At 45.4% G+C, this 13,659-nt stretch overlaps 1 protein-coding gene across 3 annotated transcripts in view; it reads right to left on the bottom strand.

The window, feature by feature from the left end:
* Window positions 1-13,659, bottom strand: part of SYTL1 (synaptotagmin like 1) — a 444,266-nt gene that overhangs the window by 53,107 nt on the left and 377,500 nt on the right. For all 3 annotated transcript variants that reach the window (XM_086957276.1, XM_086957275.1, XM_086957274.1), the window contains one exon: window positions 1,409-1,487. In XM_086957276.1, the coding sequence (XP_086813402.1) occupies window positions 1,409-1,487 (79 nt within the window). The remainder of the gene's footprint in view (window positions 1-1,408; window positions 1,488-13,659) is intronic.

Genomic DNA, 13,659 nt, shown 5'->3' with positions numbered 1-13,659 from the left:
CCACTCTTAGGGAATGGTTAAAAACTTCTGTCTTTAGGAGCCTAAATAATGTTCCGAGTGGTTAGCAGCATTGAAAGAGTATAACCAATTGAGAAGCAAATTAGGATTATGGTTGCTGCTTTTTGAAAATGATGGCTGGTTCAAGCAAGTAATTTATTTCTCACCAATTTATTGTGCGTTTGTAGTGTTCGTAATTCGAAATGTTTTTCTTGTAATATTATGATTTACATGAATGCTTATTGTGGAAATAATCAGGTTTTTCCCTTGTTATGACACAAAAGATAAAAAGCAAAAGATTTACATCACAAATGGAGAATGATGAGTAAATAAATACTACAGACTAATGAAATCAGTACATGGTCCTAGTCTGTTGAAAGTAAAAAACAGTGGATAATGTCAAGGCTAGATAAAATGTTTCTTTAATTGTGACAGGCCCTATCTATTTGTATCTATTCAAGCCAAACCCCTTCATTAAGTATGGAACATAATACAGCATGTAACATATTTTAAAGTATGAAAAAGAGCATCTCTACCTCACCACCAACACTAGTTTTGCTCTCTCCCGTGTGAGCAAACTGCTATTGTTCCCACTGTTTTCAACCTAACTTTATTTCTGATGAGAAAAAAAGCTTTATTATGCTTTTAGGTACAGAATTAAAAACTTAATTCAACTTATACTAGTCGCATGTGGATTCGATTTCAGCCATGAACATTTTTCAATAAAAAGGCTCATATCTTCATTTAAGGATAATAGTGAGCCCAGGCAATTGCACATCAAGAGCATCAGTTCAACAAGAGATGCACATGCAGATCTTGGACAAGCAGAAGATTACAGTCTGGCCTTTGTTCAGAAACAGATCAGAGTCTTCACCTAGATGTATGAAAACTGTAAGGAAGTAGTTGAGAAAATGGAAGAAAACAGAATAAGGCAGAGAACCCTGGCAGGTGCAATAGCAAGCGAAAAGGGAAGAAGGAAAATAATGGTGGATTGGTGGGAAGGGACTGAGTGAAGGGATGATGGAGCTGATGGGTGCAAATGTGAAAAAAGTATAGACCAGCTACGAAATTCCCTAAGTTCTGACTTCAGAAACCACCCAAAGATGTCTTAATTTGAAAGAAATCTAAAAATAAGAATGTTCAGAAAGGTCTTCCTTACTTTCTAGGTGATCCAGTGACCACCGTTTGCTCTCAGCAAAGGACAGGACCCATGAAGGTCATCACTCGTCTAACAACGATGATAGAGCAGATAAACTCCTCTACCCTACTGATATTCGATACTGATGACTCGTCTGGAGATCTCCCAAAATGCTTTTCTCTGACTTCTGAAAGACTTAGCTTTATGAGTGTCTTTTTTGTTTCAAGCGAGAGCTATATAATTCAATAAAATAATAACGAAATTGCAGGTTACCTTCAGATCCAGATGGGATGAACTTCAGGGACAGAACAAGCTTTCCCCGGCTGCAGAGTTCACCAGAAGACACTGGGGTCTGTATACAAGACAAAAACCTAATATCAATGAAGAATTACCAGCTCTATCTCCCAGTATTGTGTCACAGTGTCCAGACTTGGTGAGCTGCAAATCAGAGCATGCAGGATGAGCACAACTGGTCAGTTTCCAGGGCTGTCCAACAGGGGCTCACTTCATACAAGGGTCTAGTGGTAGTACGTGGGAAAGTGACATGATCTGCTGAATTGTTCTCTCAGCATTAATAACATTTTAGAATCGTATTTGATTAAAAGTACATTAATTGATTTTGGGCCTAAAATGATCAGGACTCTTTGTTAAAATATAAATCACGTTTTACATTTTTAAACAGCCTGTAATGAGTTCCAAACATGTTAAAACAGATAGGTATGCATGTTCAAAAGTGAGGACATTCACTGGAATGTTACATTATTTTTAGTTTTGTAACAAGAAAAGACGACCTTTCTCGAGGATATAAAATGTAGGTATGAGTAGTAGGTTTATGCATGTTTCATGAAAAGTAAAAATTCGCAGGTTATGATTTAGTAAGCGAATGTTTTCTAAAGACATACATCTTAAGGGGTTTCAATTGTGCTTATTCAATACAATTAAACCATTTGTCTACATTCTTTAAATATATAAGTCATTTTTAAGATGTCCTTCCTTGTTAAAACGTGAACAATCATTTCTAAACTTTAATAGCAGATATTGTTTCATAAACTTGTCATAACTTTTTACACACAAGTCCAAAATTGTAAAGCATAAGCATTTAAAAATAAGTTTTAATGCAATTGTAACAAGAAGTTGAGGTTGAGGCTTAATATTTTCTCTCCCTTGAGATTAGAATTTACTCCTGAACCATCCAACCGCTATGGCCAAATTTCCTTCTGCAAATTCAAAAGGATTGAAAACTGGGAGTTTCACCCTTCTGCAAGCCTAAACCCTGGTCCTTGGGCAACCCAAATTCATGGAATGATAAATTAAACATTTCCAGAACGATAACTCACTTAAAACAGGTGGTGAATGTTAAATATAGAGTGGAGATATCCCGAGGATTCTGCTCCTCCCTTCTGACCTCCCAATGTCCTGTTACCCCTTGAAGACCTATAGAAGCAACTTGCATAATATAGTATATCAAACTCAATACAACGACAAAAAGCAACTGTCTGGCACAGAAACTGCAGCATAGTCTATGCAAAAGTCAACGACCATCATTGTCAAACATTCAAGGACGGTCAAGAATAATGCAGTCTATCAGATAACCAAATGAAAGGCTCCATTAGTAACAACCCGAAAAAACGCACATATATAGCTCTTTCATTTTGCTAATAAAGGACTGGCCTATACCTGTTTGGACCATCCTCCTAAATGGGTATTTACTTTCAATAAAGTGAAACCTTTTCTCAACGTCAAGGTATAATGACAGTCTTTCATCCTCCTCGCCACATACTCGCTATAACAGATGGAGCCGTGTTCTCACAGGAACAAAGCCCACCAGTATTTGGTCTATCCATGCTGGGATCGCGATTCACAGTCGTTTGGCACGGACTTTAGGTTGTATTTTCATATCTAAAATTAGAAGTGAAATTGGTATATGACTGTCAGTTTCTGAAGGTTCCTTACAAGGTATGGAATGAATTAGATATTTGCTGTATTGAAACTGGGGTCCAACCAATGTGATTCTTCTGCAAAGACCTTGTAGAGTACAGAGTTAACAGCTCTCTCATGTATATTTCTATGCTGTGCACAAAAAAACAAACGGATCCTATCAGATACCAATCGCTCTGAGACAGATAACATAACATATATAAAAAAAAAACAACAAACACTACCATACAGTCTTAGACCAACTAAGTCCGAGAGTCAAAGACAAGCTGCAGACTATCAGAAACCCAATGAGCAAACTACATGGACAACTTTCAAATCAAACCCATTACACAACAGATATGGGGCTGGTGGAGTGGTGAAATAATCAGCCAAAATGCATACTCCTGGATTAAGAGGCCTCTCGTACCAAGTATTCCTCTGAATGACACAACTGAAGGAAGGGGTATTCTTTTTGATTCTTCTCACCGCTATGTTCTTGCACAAATAAGTCAGACATGTGGTGCAGCATTAGAAAGTCAAGATAGTAGCAGTGTGGGACAGTAGGGGACAGTCTTGCATGGGACTTATCAAGTGGCAAACAAACAGGTTGCGTTAGCAAGGAAGCATAAAACAAGTTTGCACTGTGACAGAGAATCAGTTAAAACGTATGGCACTCAGGCATGATGATAGAGTAAGATCTGCAAAGCATGGGAAAATGGGAATGGTTGGGTGGTACAGAGTAGGAAAGTCAGATAAAGGGGAATAGTCCGGCAAGGTGGAAAGACGTGCCAGTCTGGAAGGGACAGAGAGCATTAGGCAGGGTGGCAAATGGACTGTCAGTCGGGGAGACCCAACATTAAAAAGGCAGGGCGGAGCAACATGAGGCAGTTGGAGAGAGAGGCATAGAATGGGAGAGACGTTCCGGTGTTGCAGCATGAGGCAGGCAGGAAACGCATGGGACAGTAAGGCATGTGGGGCCCAGTATGAGGAAGAGGGTACAATGCATGTGGCAATCGGACAAAGAGGCACAGCTTCCAAAAGCATAATTTCAGTATCCAGGATTATGGCCTCTCTGAGACATGCCTGGCTGTCTTGAAGGAATGGTTGGATCACATTGTTTGGGTATTTCGACATTCTCTTCGGAGTTCTTCCCGGTTCAGTGGTTCCACCGGATATGCCACTGTTGAGATTCTTTGAAGGGCACAAGATTCTATATCTCTTCCTAGTTGTGGACGGTCTCCTACCCACTCTTGGATCAAGAGGTGCTGTTTGTCCTTACTAATTCTGGCCTCAGTCAGGACTGCATATTTATCCCCTCATTCTCTGTGAGGCATTTTCTTGGCCTCCTATACAGTCAGTGTTTATTAGGCAACATCCTACGTGGATTCCATCATTTACCATTGGTATCGGTGAGCCTTGGTACTGGTTCACTCCAAATGGATAGCCAAGGTACCCTCTTTAGGAGACCTCAACGTCTCTTCTGACCCAGGGTTTGCCTCTCCCCTGCCTATGATGGAGGATGGCGCTTCCTACACGATGGTGCTCCGTCGGGTCTGCTGAGGACCTCAACCTCGACCTCCCCACAGTGGCCCTCAAAACCAACCTCCTCTCTGAGGTGCTCCAGACGGCGTCTACTTCGTCGGAGCGGTTGCTTCCCTTCAATGACGCCCTTAAAGAAGTCCTCTTGGGCACTTGGTTGCGGCCGGCCACGGGGGCCCCGTTGGATAAAAACATGGCCAGACGCCACCGGCCGACGCCTGGCGACCCTGCCTTTCTGACCACCCATCCCACGCCTGAGAGTCTGGTAATCCAGGCCTGGACGTCGCAGAGTGCTTTTCCCACGGCTCCGACGGATAAGTACTCTAAGAAACTGGAACAGTTTGGTAAGCGGTTGTTCTATTCCGCCAGCTTGGGGCTGTGGTCTGTGAACACCGCCTGCTTATTGGGCCACTATTCCCAAGCAGTATGGGGATTCTATTGCTCAGGTCTTGCCTCATTGTCCTGAGGAGGTCCAGGCTGTCCTTTCTCAGGTGATTGCTTAGGGTAAGGATGCGGCTAAGTTCGCCATTCGGTGTGGTTTGAACACCGCAGACTTGCTGGGCAGGGCGATTTCTACAACGGTGGCATTGCGACGCTATGCCTGGTTGCGTTTGACTGGGTTCTTGCCTGACATCCAGGGCTCGCTCATAGACATGCCCTTTGATGGCACCCACCTGTTTGGCGATAAGGCTGACAGTTCACTGGAGCGCTTTAAGTACTCACGGGCCACGGCTAAGTCCTTGGGTCTTTCTGCTAAGAACCCGACCACTCCTGGTTTTCGTTCCTTTGGTGGCCAGGGCAGGGGCACCCAGGCACCTTCCTTCAACTAGCCTGTACCAAACCAGCCTGAACATGCCATGGTTGCGTCTCCTGATGGGGCGGGGAATCAGCTTGCGGGTCAGTCCACCTCCACCCCGCTTTTCCTACCTCCAAACCTTCCTAGTCTGTCTTTCGTGGAGCACCCAACGCCGGTGGGTGGCAGGATTCGCCACCACCTCCCCCACTGGCGCTATATCACATCGGACAAGTGGGTGCTGCAGATAATCTGCAAGGGTTACTCCCTTCCCTTTCAGTCCTCCCCTCCAGCAGTGCCGCCTCTGTATCACAGCATGTCGGGGGATCATTTAGTTCTTCTCCAACAGGAAGTCACGGCCCTCTTGGCCAAGGGGGCCATTGAGTACGTCCCCAGGCGGGAAGTTGGGAGTGGTTGTTATTCCCACTACTTTCTAGTCCCCAAGAAGGACATGGGGAGCCTGCACCCCATCTTGGACCTCGGGAACGTGAATCGCTTCCTCCGGAAGGAGAAATTCAAAATGCTGATTCTGGCCTAGGTCCTGGCTGCTCTCGACCCTGGAGACTGGATGGTAGTGTTGGACTTGCATGACGCATATATTCACATCCACGTCCTGCCAGCCCACCAGCATTACCTGCGGTTCACGGTAGGCCAGAAGCATTTTCAGTTCACCGTCCTCCCCTTCGGCCTTACCAGTGCCCCTCGGGTGTTCACAAAAGTGATGGCGGTGGGCGCAGCTCACCTGCGCAGGTTAGGGGTGTCAGTCTTCCCCTACCTCGACGACTGATTGTTGAAGGCGGGCTCGCCCCAGGTAGTCGTCACCCACCTCCAGACTACGGCTGACCTCCTGCATTTGCTGGGGTTCTCCATCAACGTGCCAAAGTCGCACCTGAGTCCCTCTCAGAAGCTTCCCTTTATTGAAGCGATTCTGGATTTGACGCGGTTTCGGGTTTATCCTCCCGAGCAGCAAGTCCGAGATATACAGATTATGATTCTGATCTCTCGGCCTCTATCCCGGGTTTCAGTCAGGATGACCCTCTGGCTCCTGAACCTGACGGCCACCTGCATCCTGCTAGTGCAACATGCCAGGTGGCATATGCGGGCTCTGCAGTGGGACTTGAAGTTCCAGTGGGCGCAGCATCAGGGCAACCTGTCCCATCTTGTCCAGATCTTGGAGGGCACTGCACGACAGTTGCAGTAGTGGTGGCTCACGAATCTCGATTGGGTCAATGGCTGATCCCTCTCCATTCCCCCACCGGAGCTCACAGTGGTGACGGATGCGTCCCTCCTCGGATGGGGAGGCCACTTGGGAGAGGCGGAGATCAGAGGTCTCTGGTCTCAAGCGGAGTCCCGGCTCCATATCAACATTTTGGAGCTGCGGGCGATACGGCTTGCACTGTCCGGGGAAGTGTAGTGCAGGTGTTCACGGACAACACCACTCCCATGTGGTATTACAACAAACAGGGCGAGGTGGGGACCTGGATCCTATGTCGGGAGGATCTCCGCCTCTGGACATGGCTGGAACATCAAGGCATTACCTTAGTGGTTCAACACCTGGCAGGTTCTCTGAACGCCAGGGTGGACGAACTCAGCCGCCGGTGCATGATGGATCACGAATGGCGTCTGAACTCGGACGTGGTGCAAGGTCTCCTTCTGCAGTGGGGAGAGCCCTGGTTAGATCTATTCGCCACTGAAGAGAACGCACAATGTAATCAGTTCTGCACGTTGGAATTTCCAAGGCGGCACTCGCTCGGAGAGGCTTTTCGTCTCGAGTGGAGCTGCGGCCTTTCCGCCTATACCACTTCTGCCCAGAGTGCTGAAGAAGATCATGCGGGACCAGGCCCAAGTTATTCTTGTGGCTCTGGACTGGGTTCGAAGAGTATGGTATCCCGAGCTACTCCGTATGAGCATCGATTCCCCGATCCGTCTGCCCCTTCGGGAGGATCTTCTGTCTTAGCAGCAGAGGACGGTCCTCCACCCGAACCTGTCCAGACTCCACCTCCATGCATGGAGATTGAGCGGTGACAGTTGACTGCTTTTGACCTATCTTCCGAGGTCTGTAATGTCATTTTGGCAGTCAGGCGTCCCTCCACTAAGACCGTATACGCCTGCTGGTGGAACAAATTTGTGGCACGGTGTATGGCAAAGGCTGTGGATTCCCTTTCTTCCCCTCTTTCTAAGGTTCTTCTGGTTTTTTTTCTGTCTTTGGCCCAGCAGGGCTCTGCTCTGGGGACTATCAAAGGTTATCTTTCTGCCATCTCCGCCTTTCTACGACTTCCAGATCAGCCTTCTCTTTTTAAGTCCCCAGTTGTTAACCGTTTCACATGTTTCCTCCCGTGCCTTTCATAATGCCTCAGTGGGACTTGAATCTTGTCTTGACTTACTTAAAGTGCACTTCATTTGAGCCCCTTCACAACTGTCCCTTACGTCTTCTCACCTTAAAGACGGCTTTCCTGGTAGCTATCACCTCTGCCAGAAGAGTGAGTGAACTCCAGACTCTTTCTTTCAAACCTCCTTTCCTTTCAGTTCATCCGGACAAGGTGGTTCTAAGGACCCGTCCTTCTTTCTTGCCAAAGGATGTCACGCCCTTCCACATCGAGCTGACCATCACTTTGCCACCTTCTTTTCGCCTGTGCATCCTTCCAGGGAAGAGGAGAGGCTCCACCGTCTGGACCCATAACATGCGATTGCATTCTATCCACAGGGTGCACAACAGTTCCGGGTGGATGATCAGCTCTTTGTGGGTTACGTGGGTGCCAAAAAAGGTCGGGCTATGCACAAACGGACCATTTCCTGGTGGGTCATTCTGTGCATCAAAGCATGTTACTCCTTGGCCAAGAAGGAGCCTCCAATGGGGCTGCGTGCCCATTCGACCAGGGCAACTACAGCCACTACTGCCTTGGGACGCGGCGTTCCCTTGCAGGACATTTGTCAGGCAGCTACGTGGGCCTCGCTGCACACGTTTACAAAGCACTACTGTCTTGACAGTCAAGTCCGGAGAGACGGCTTCTTTGGCCGTTCTGTTCTCAGTGACTTCCTGGTGTAATTTTGTTTGCAGACCGGGGTTGATATTGCTGGGGTATCTATTCAAAGGTAAGGAATCTATCACTAACGTGTCTCTTTCAGATGCACAAGTTACTACTTGCGTAATGATATATTTGTAAGAGATATTAGTTAGTGATAGATTCCTTACCGCCTGACCTATCCTCCCCGTGCTGTGAACCGATTACTAGGGTTAGGTCATCCCTTTTTAGGGCCCTAGTTTCATGCACTAATGGTCAGTATCTTGCATGGCTCTGCGTTCCTGGGGCTGAAAGTTGTGTACAGAACTGACACCAGCGCGCCTGGGTGGCGCCTAAGTAGTCTCCGAGACGTCATCTCGGCGCTTACGACGCCAGTGACGGCCACGGAGCCGCAGGACGCCACCTACTGACGCGCAGGGGTACTTCTAAGCAAAACTTTCCGGATCCAGTCTGACGCCTGGGGATATTCTAAGGTAAGGAATCTATCACTAACTAATGTCTCTTACAGATATATCGTTACACAAGTAGTAACTTGTGCATCACAAGTGTCAATCTGGGCCCATATTGCTGATAGAGCGCACTGTTCTTGTTTTCGGCATGGCTAGCCGCAAACATTGGCAGTACAACCAATTATGATGAACTCACTGTCCTCGGGGCAGACGCAAACTCGTGCTGCCCAAGGGGCAGCGCATTCTGTGAAATACGGAGTCGCTGCTTCAAAGCCACTCTTTGTTTATATGTGTAGGTGGCAATTTACCTGCACTTTAAAGAGGGGTAGAGATCTCCCTTCAGGCAGGTGCATTGAGTGACTGAATCTGCCTGCAGTGGGGGTTTCTGAGGGGCCATGGGTCCCCTTTCCCCCTTCCAGTGAGATGACCTCAAGGGTGCACTGATTTCACAGCCTTTTTGTGGCGCACCGTCTGTGTGCCTCCTAAGGGCATATTTGCCTCTGTGGCCACATCCATAATATGGTGCTGGGTCAAAGTGATTCTCTCATTTGCATGGGGCCACACCCTCATGCACGAAGAACACCCTTTAAAGTTAGCACTGGCATTACATATATGCCAGCACTATCAGTATTGCAAAATGATCTGCGACCCACTCTATCATACCATATTGCCTCAAGGGAGCAAAAAAGCTGCTGGAGACACCCATTGTGCCCCCGGAGCACTATCTGTAATACGACCCTTGGTGTTGTACAGAATGGCTAGAATAAAAGCGGATACCTCGTAAATCTACTGCCCAAAACTCAACCACCCATACAACTTGTCCCCACCCATAAAAAAGTATATATTAAAGTCTTGGGTGTTCCACGTGGGTGCAATTTGGGTGCCCTGGTATCCCCAAATGCCGGGGGGGGGGGGGGGGGGGAGTGGGGCTAAGTGCAATCACGTGGAGTTCAGGGACCAGTTAAGGAGACCCAAGTGGTCAACAAGCTTTGCTTTTTTAATTGTAATTTATTATTAGTTGATGGGGCTTTTCGTTGTACAGAAACTAAAAGTTTGCAAAAGATAAGAAACTAAAGAAAAAATAGACTGCCTTTGCCTCTGTAATTTAAACAATTATAAAACCAAAGCTTTATAATCAATAAGCATCATGGAGCCAAAATCGTGCTGGCAAAGATTCATCATGTGTTCAACCCACCACCTAGTAACATTAGTTACTTTCCTGAAGAGTTCCCAGATACAACATGTATATATATATATATATATATATATATATATATATATATATATATATATATATATATATATATATATATATATATATATGAACAAGATATCTATTTCAAGTGTTAACGTTCCAAACTTCACAAGTGGCAATAAAAGAAAACAAATGACTTTATGGAGTAGATACATTTAAATATGTTGCTTATCGGTGTGCTCCGCAATATTTCCGTTGATGAGGCTTATAGTGGAGTTTAGAGAAGCTATGCAGTTGTGTGCTAGAATAATCTGGGGTGGTACTCATAATGAAGGATTTCACTAAATTAAGGGGACGTGTGACACAGTTAAAAACCCCGAATCCTCTTGCCAAACTGTGTCATATGCACACCATTGTATGTGTGTGTAATATTATGATACACATCTTTTCCCAATCTCATTAGAGCTGTTCCCATCCCCTTCAGAACAATGTCTCTAACCCAATCTTCATGGGACGGGGATCAATGCAGTTTTCCCATGTCGTAGAATAGACCTTTACCACTGCCATTGACCTAGAGAGCGATACCTAAGGATAGTCGTTCCATCGTTTAAAAAAGCCAATTGAGACAAATGGATGATGTTTATGTCACATCAATCCTTGATCATGGCCAATGTACAGGACTTGTATATTGACCCATTGGTCATGAACAAAGGATATGTACAAGAGTTCACTCCGACTGAGAGCACCTCCAGCAAGGAGTCTCTGCTGATGCCCTCTGCTTCACGCCTATAGAGGGACAAGTGCTACGCGTGTAAAATCCGAAAGTAACTGAACTTGAGTTGGGCTTCGTTTTGACTTGGATCATACTTTAATAGTATGTCAGCCCAGTCTTCCTCTAACCGTGTGGTGCATTATTAGCTCCATCACATGTGCTCCATGTGTGCCAGGTATGGGAGAATTGTGGATATCAGCACAGATATAAATAGTCTGCCCAAAGCTCATTTTATGCAATGTGTGAGTTGCATTTACTGCCTATGCAGTGATGAGGAAAGCTGGTTTCAGTTCTGCAGGTCCTGGAATGTCATCACATCCACTTGATCTACCTCATCCTGCACACACATTAGTGCCCTCTCCAACCATTCTCTCCAGCTTAGGAGTTGATTTCCAACTAAGAGCTGGTCATTGATGCTCAAAAGGGACATTCACCTGCAATCTGCTGCAGATACACATGTGTTAATGCATCCAGTACCAGGGCAATGCTGTAGAATGGATAACTGGATTATGTATTCCCCCATTGTGGCGTCGGGCCTACAGAGTACAGGAAGTGCAGTTTCCGTTTATTACTTCTTTAATGTGCAGCCACAAAGGGCTATATTATCCTTGCAGTAACTGTCTTAGTGGTGCCATTTAATGTGCAATCCAATAAAATGCTATAAAGGAGCATTGCCAGTCCTCCAGAGAACATTGTCACAGATAGTCTGAAATGGTCCATTCTCAGATGTGCTTTGTTCCATATAAATTTGTTGATCTTGATGTCAAGTAGTTTTGGCATAATTCCAAAAATATATAACTAAACTGGAGTTCTATAATCATCGTCACTTCTGTACTTGACCTCCCTAGGTGTGCAAAATTCCGGTCGGTTTTTTCCACAAGGGACCATATAAGCCAGTCCTCTGTGGGAAACATCACTTACAACGCAACTTTTACCACGCAGTGCCTTTACGACGCAACTTTTACAACGCAAACCATTACAGCGCATTGCGCTGGGGGGCGCTCTAGGATAGGGAATAGGTTTAATTTACTGTCCAACACCTTCCCTACTATCCACGGGGACTGGAGTTGGAATAGTAAATTAAACTATTCACTATCCAGCACCCCAAAGCACTATGCGTTGTAATGGTATGCTTTGTAAAACCCGCGTTGTAAAAGCATGCAATGTAAAAGCATGCGTCGTAATGTCGTACATCCGTCCTCTGTTTATGTTTACCTGTCCAACCAAGCATATAACGTTTTTTGGACCCATCGTCATGAATATCCATTTAACGAATATTGGGTCAATGTGTGGTCATAGAGTGTGCTTCATGTGGGGAAATTGCTTTTTCTGTCTCACCCTCCACTTTTTGACTATTAGGTACTGGTGTAATTGCTCTGTAATGCACTAGGCCTTGTTGCCTAACCCTTAAAAGTATGTCTAATTTATTTACTCCAATTGGCAAAGGCTAACTTAGTTACAAGTCCCTTGTATATGGTACCAGGGGTACCCAGGCCTGTAAGTTAAGTGTCTCTCGTGGACTGCAGCACCAATTGTGCCACCACAAGCAAGACAAAGGGAAGCATGTCTCCCAGTCTGCCGTTGCAGACTGATATAGCAGTTTTAAGCTGTTTACTCAACTTTGCCATTTAAGCCCAACCCTTCTTTTTTTAATGTATGTATGTCACCCATAATGCCTGCCTAACAAGCTGTAAGGCATATTAAAAAGAACAGCCTGTGTTTTTATATGTCCTGACAGTGAAAACCCTGCATTGTCGTCTTTACTGTGGAAAAACTAGTAGCCCCCTTTTAATGTATGGAGTGACACACTAACAACTCAGCAGTGATAAATTCCAAATGGGATTACTAATGTTGGTACTGTATGGTAATGAAATAATCAGTGCATTAAACCAACTTGTTGCTCAAGTAGACTTTAATGTTTCTAAATTACAAAGCGCAACTTTAGAAAGTTGCCACTTTGTTGCAAAAAGTTGTCTAGTAGTCATCTTCGGTTATAGATTGCTGCTGTCTTTGAGACAACCTTCTGCCCACCATGAGAGAGGTGTAAACGACTCTCAGAAATGGACACTAAGGACCTGCCGCAGGAATAAGTGTGCCGACCTCTTGGCCAGACTGAGTGTGAGCCCAAAAGACGGACTTCAGACAGGAAGCTGCCTCTGAAGGGCAAATGGTAGTCACACTTAGGATGGACTGCTCTTTTATGCCTGCACCAATATGTGGTGTCCAGACGATGTCGATGAACTAAGTATTAGCTGAGGAGTGCAATATATATCCCTGTTGTGGTGAAGAGGACATACAAGTTACCTAGAGGATCTACAATGTTCTTAGGTGTATCTGTTCCTTCAAATCTGGAGAATCATTCTGTCCTTGTTGCCAGTCATATTTGTGGCTTTCTGAGTCTAGGGTCTGTGCCACGGCTATTTCAAGCTGGTATTCACCTGAGACTGGAGGCTTTCACTAAATGAGCTCAACAAACTAACATAACATTACATCTCCTCCCCTTGTCAAGGGAGAGGACAGTAACAAGGGATATGGGTAAGGATGAGCTTCCTGCCAGCAGGGAAATGTACACTGAAAGAAAGGTATGGTCTAGATATCTCTCCCACCCACTAATTACATGTTTTGGTGACAGGAACAGTGGCAGTGTAACTCCAGGTTAGATGTCTGAAATGAACATCACAGGCTTATTAGGGAAACCACCATTTTGTGAATCATGCCAAAACAGACTCCAAATGTAATCCACGATATACAAATCTATCCTTGAATCCTGCAAACCAACACAAGAAAACACCCTGCCTCCTTGCCCCAAAACGATGAAGATAAAGGTCCCAAGTTC

Source organism: Lissotriton vulgaris, chromosome 2_1, assembly GCF_964263255.1.
Source record: "Lissotriton vulgaris chromosome 2_1, aLisVul1.2, whole genome shotgun sequence".
NCBI classification, from domain to species: Eukaryota; Metazoa; Chordata; class Amphibia; order Caudata; family Salamandridae; genus Lissotriton; species Lissotriton vulgaris.
This window is presented reverse-complemented; position numbering and strand designations above follow the sequence as displayed.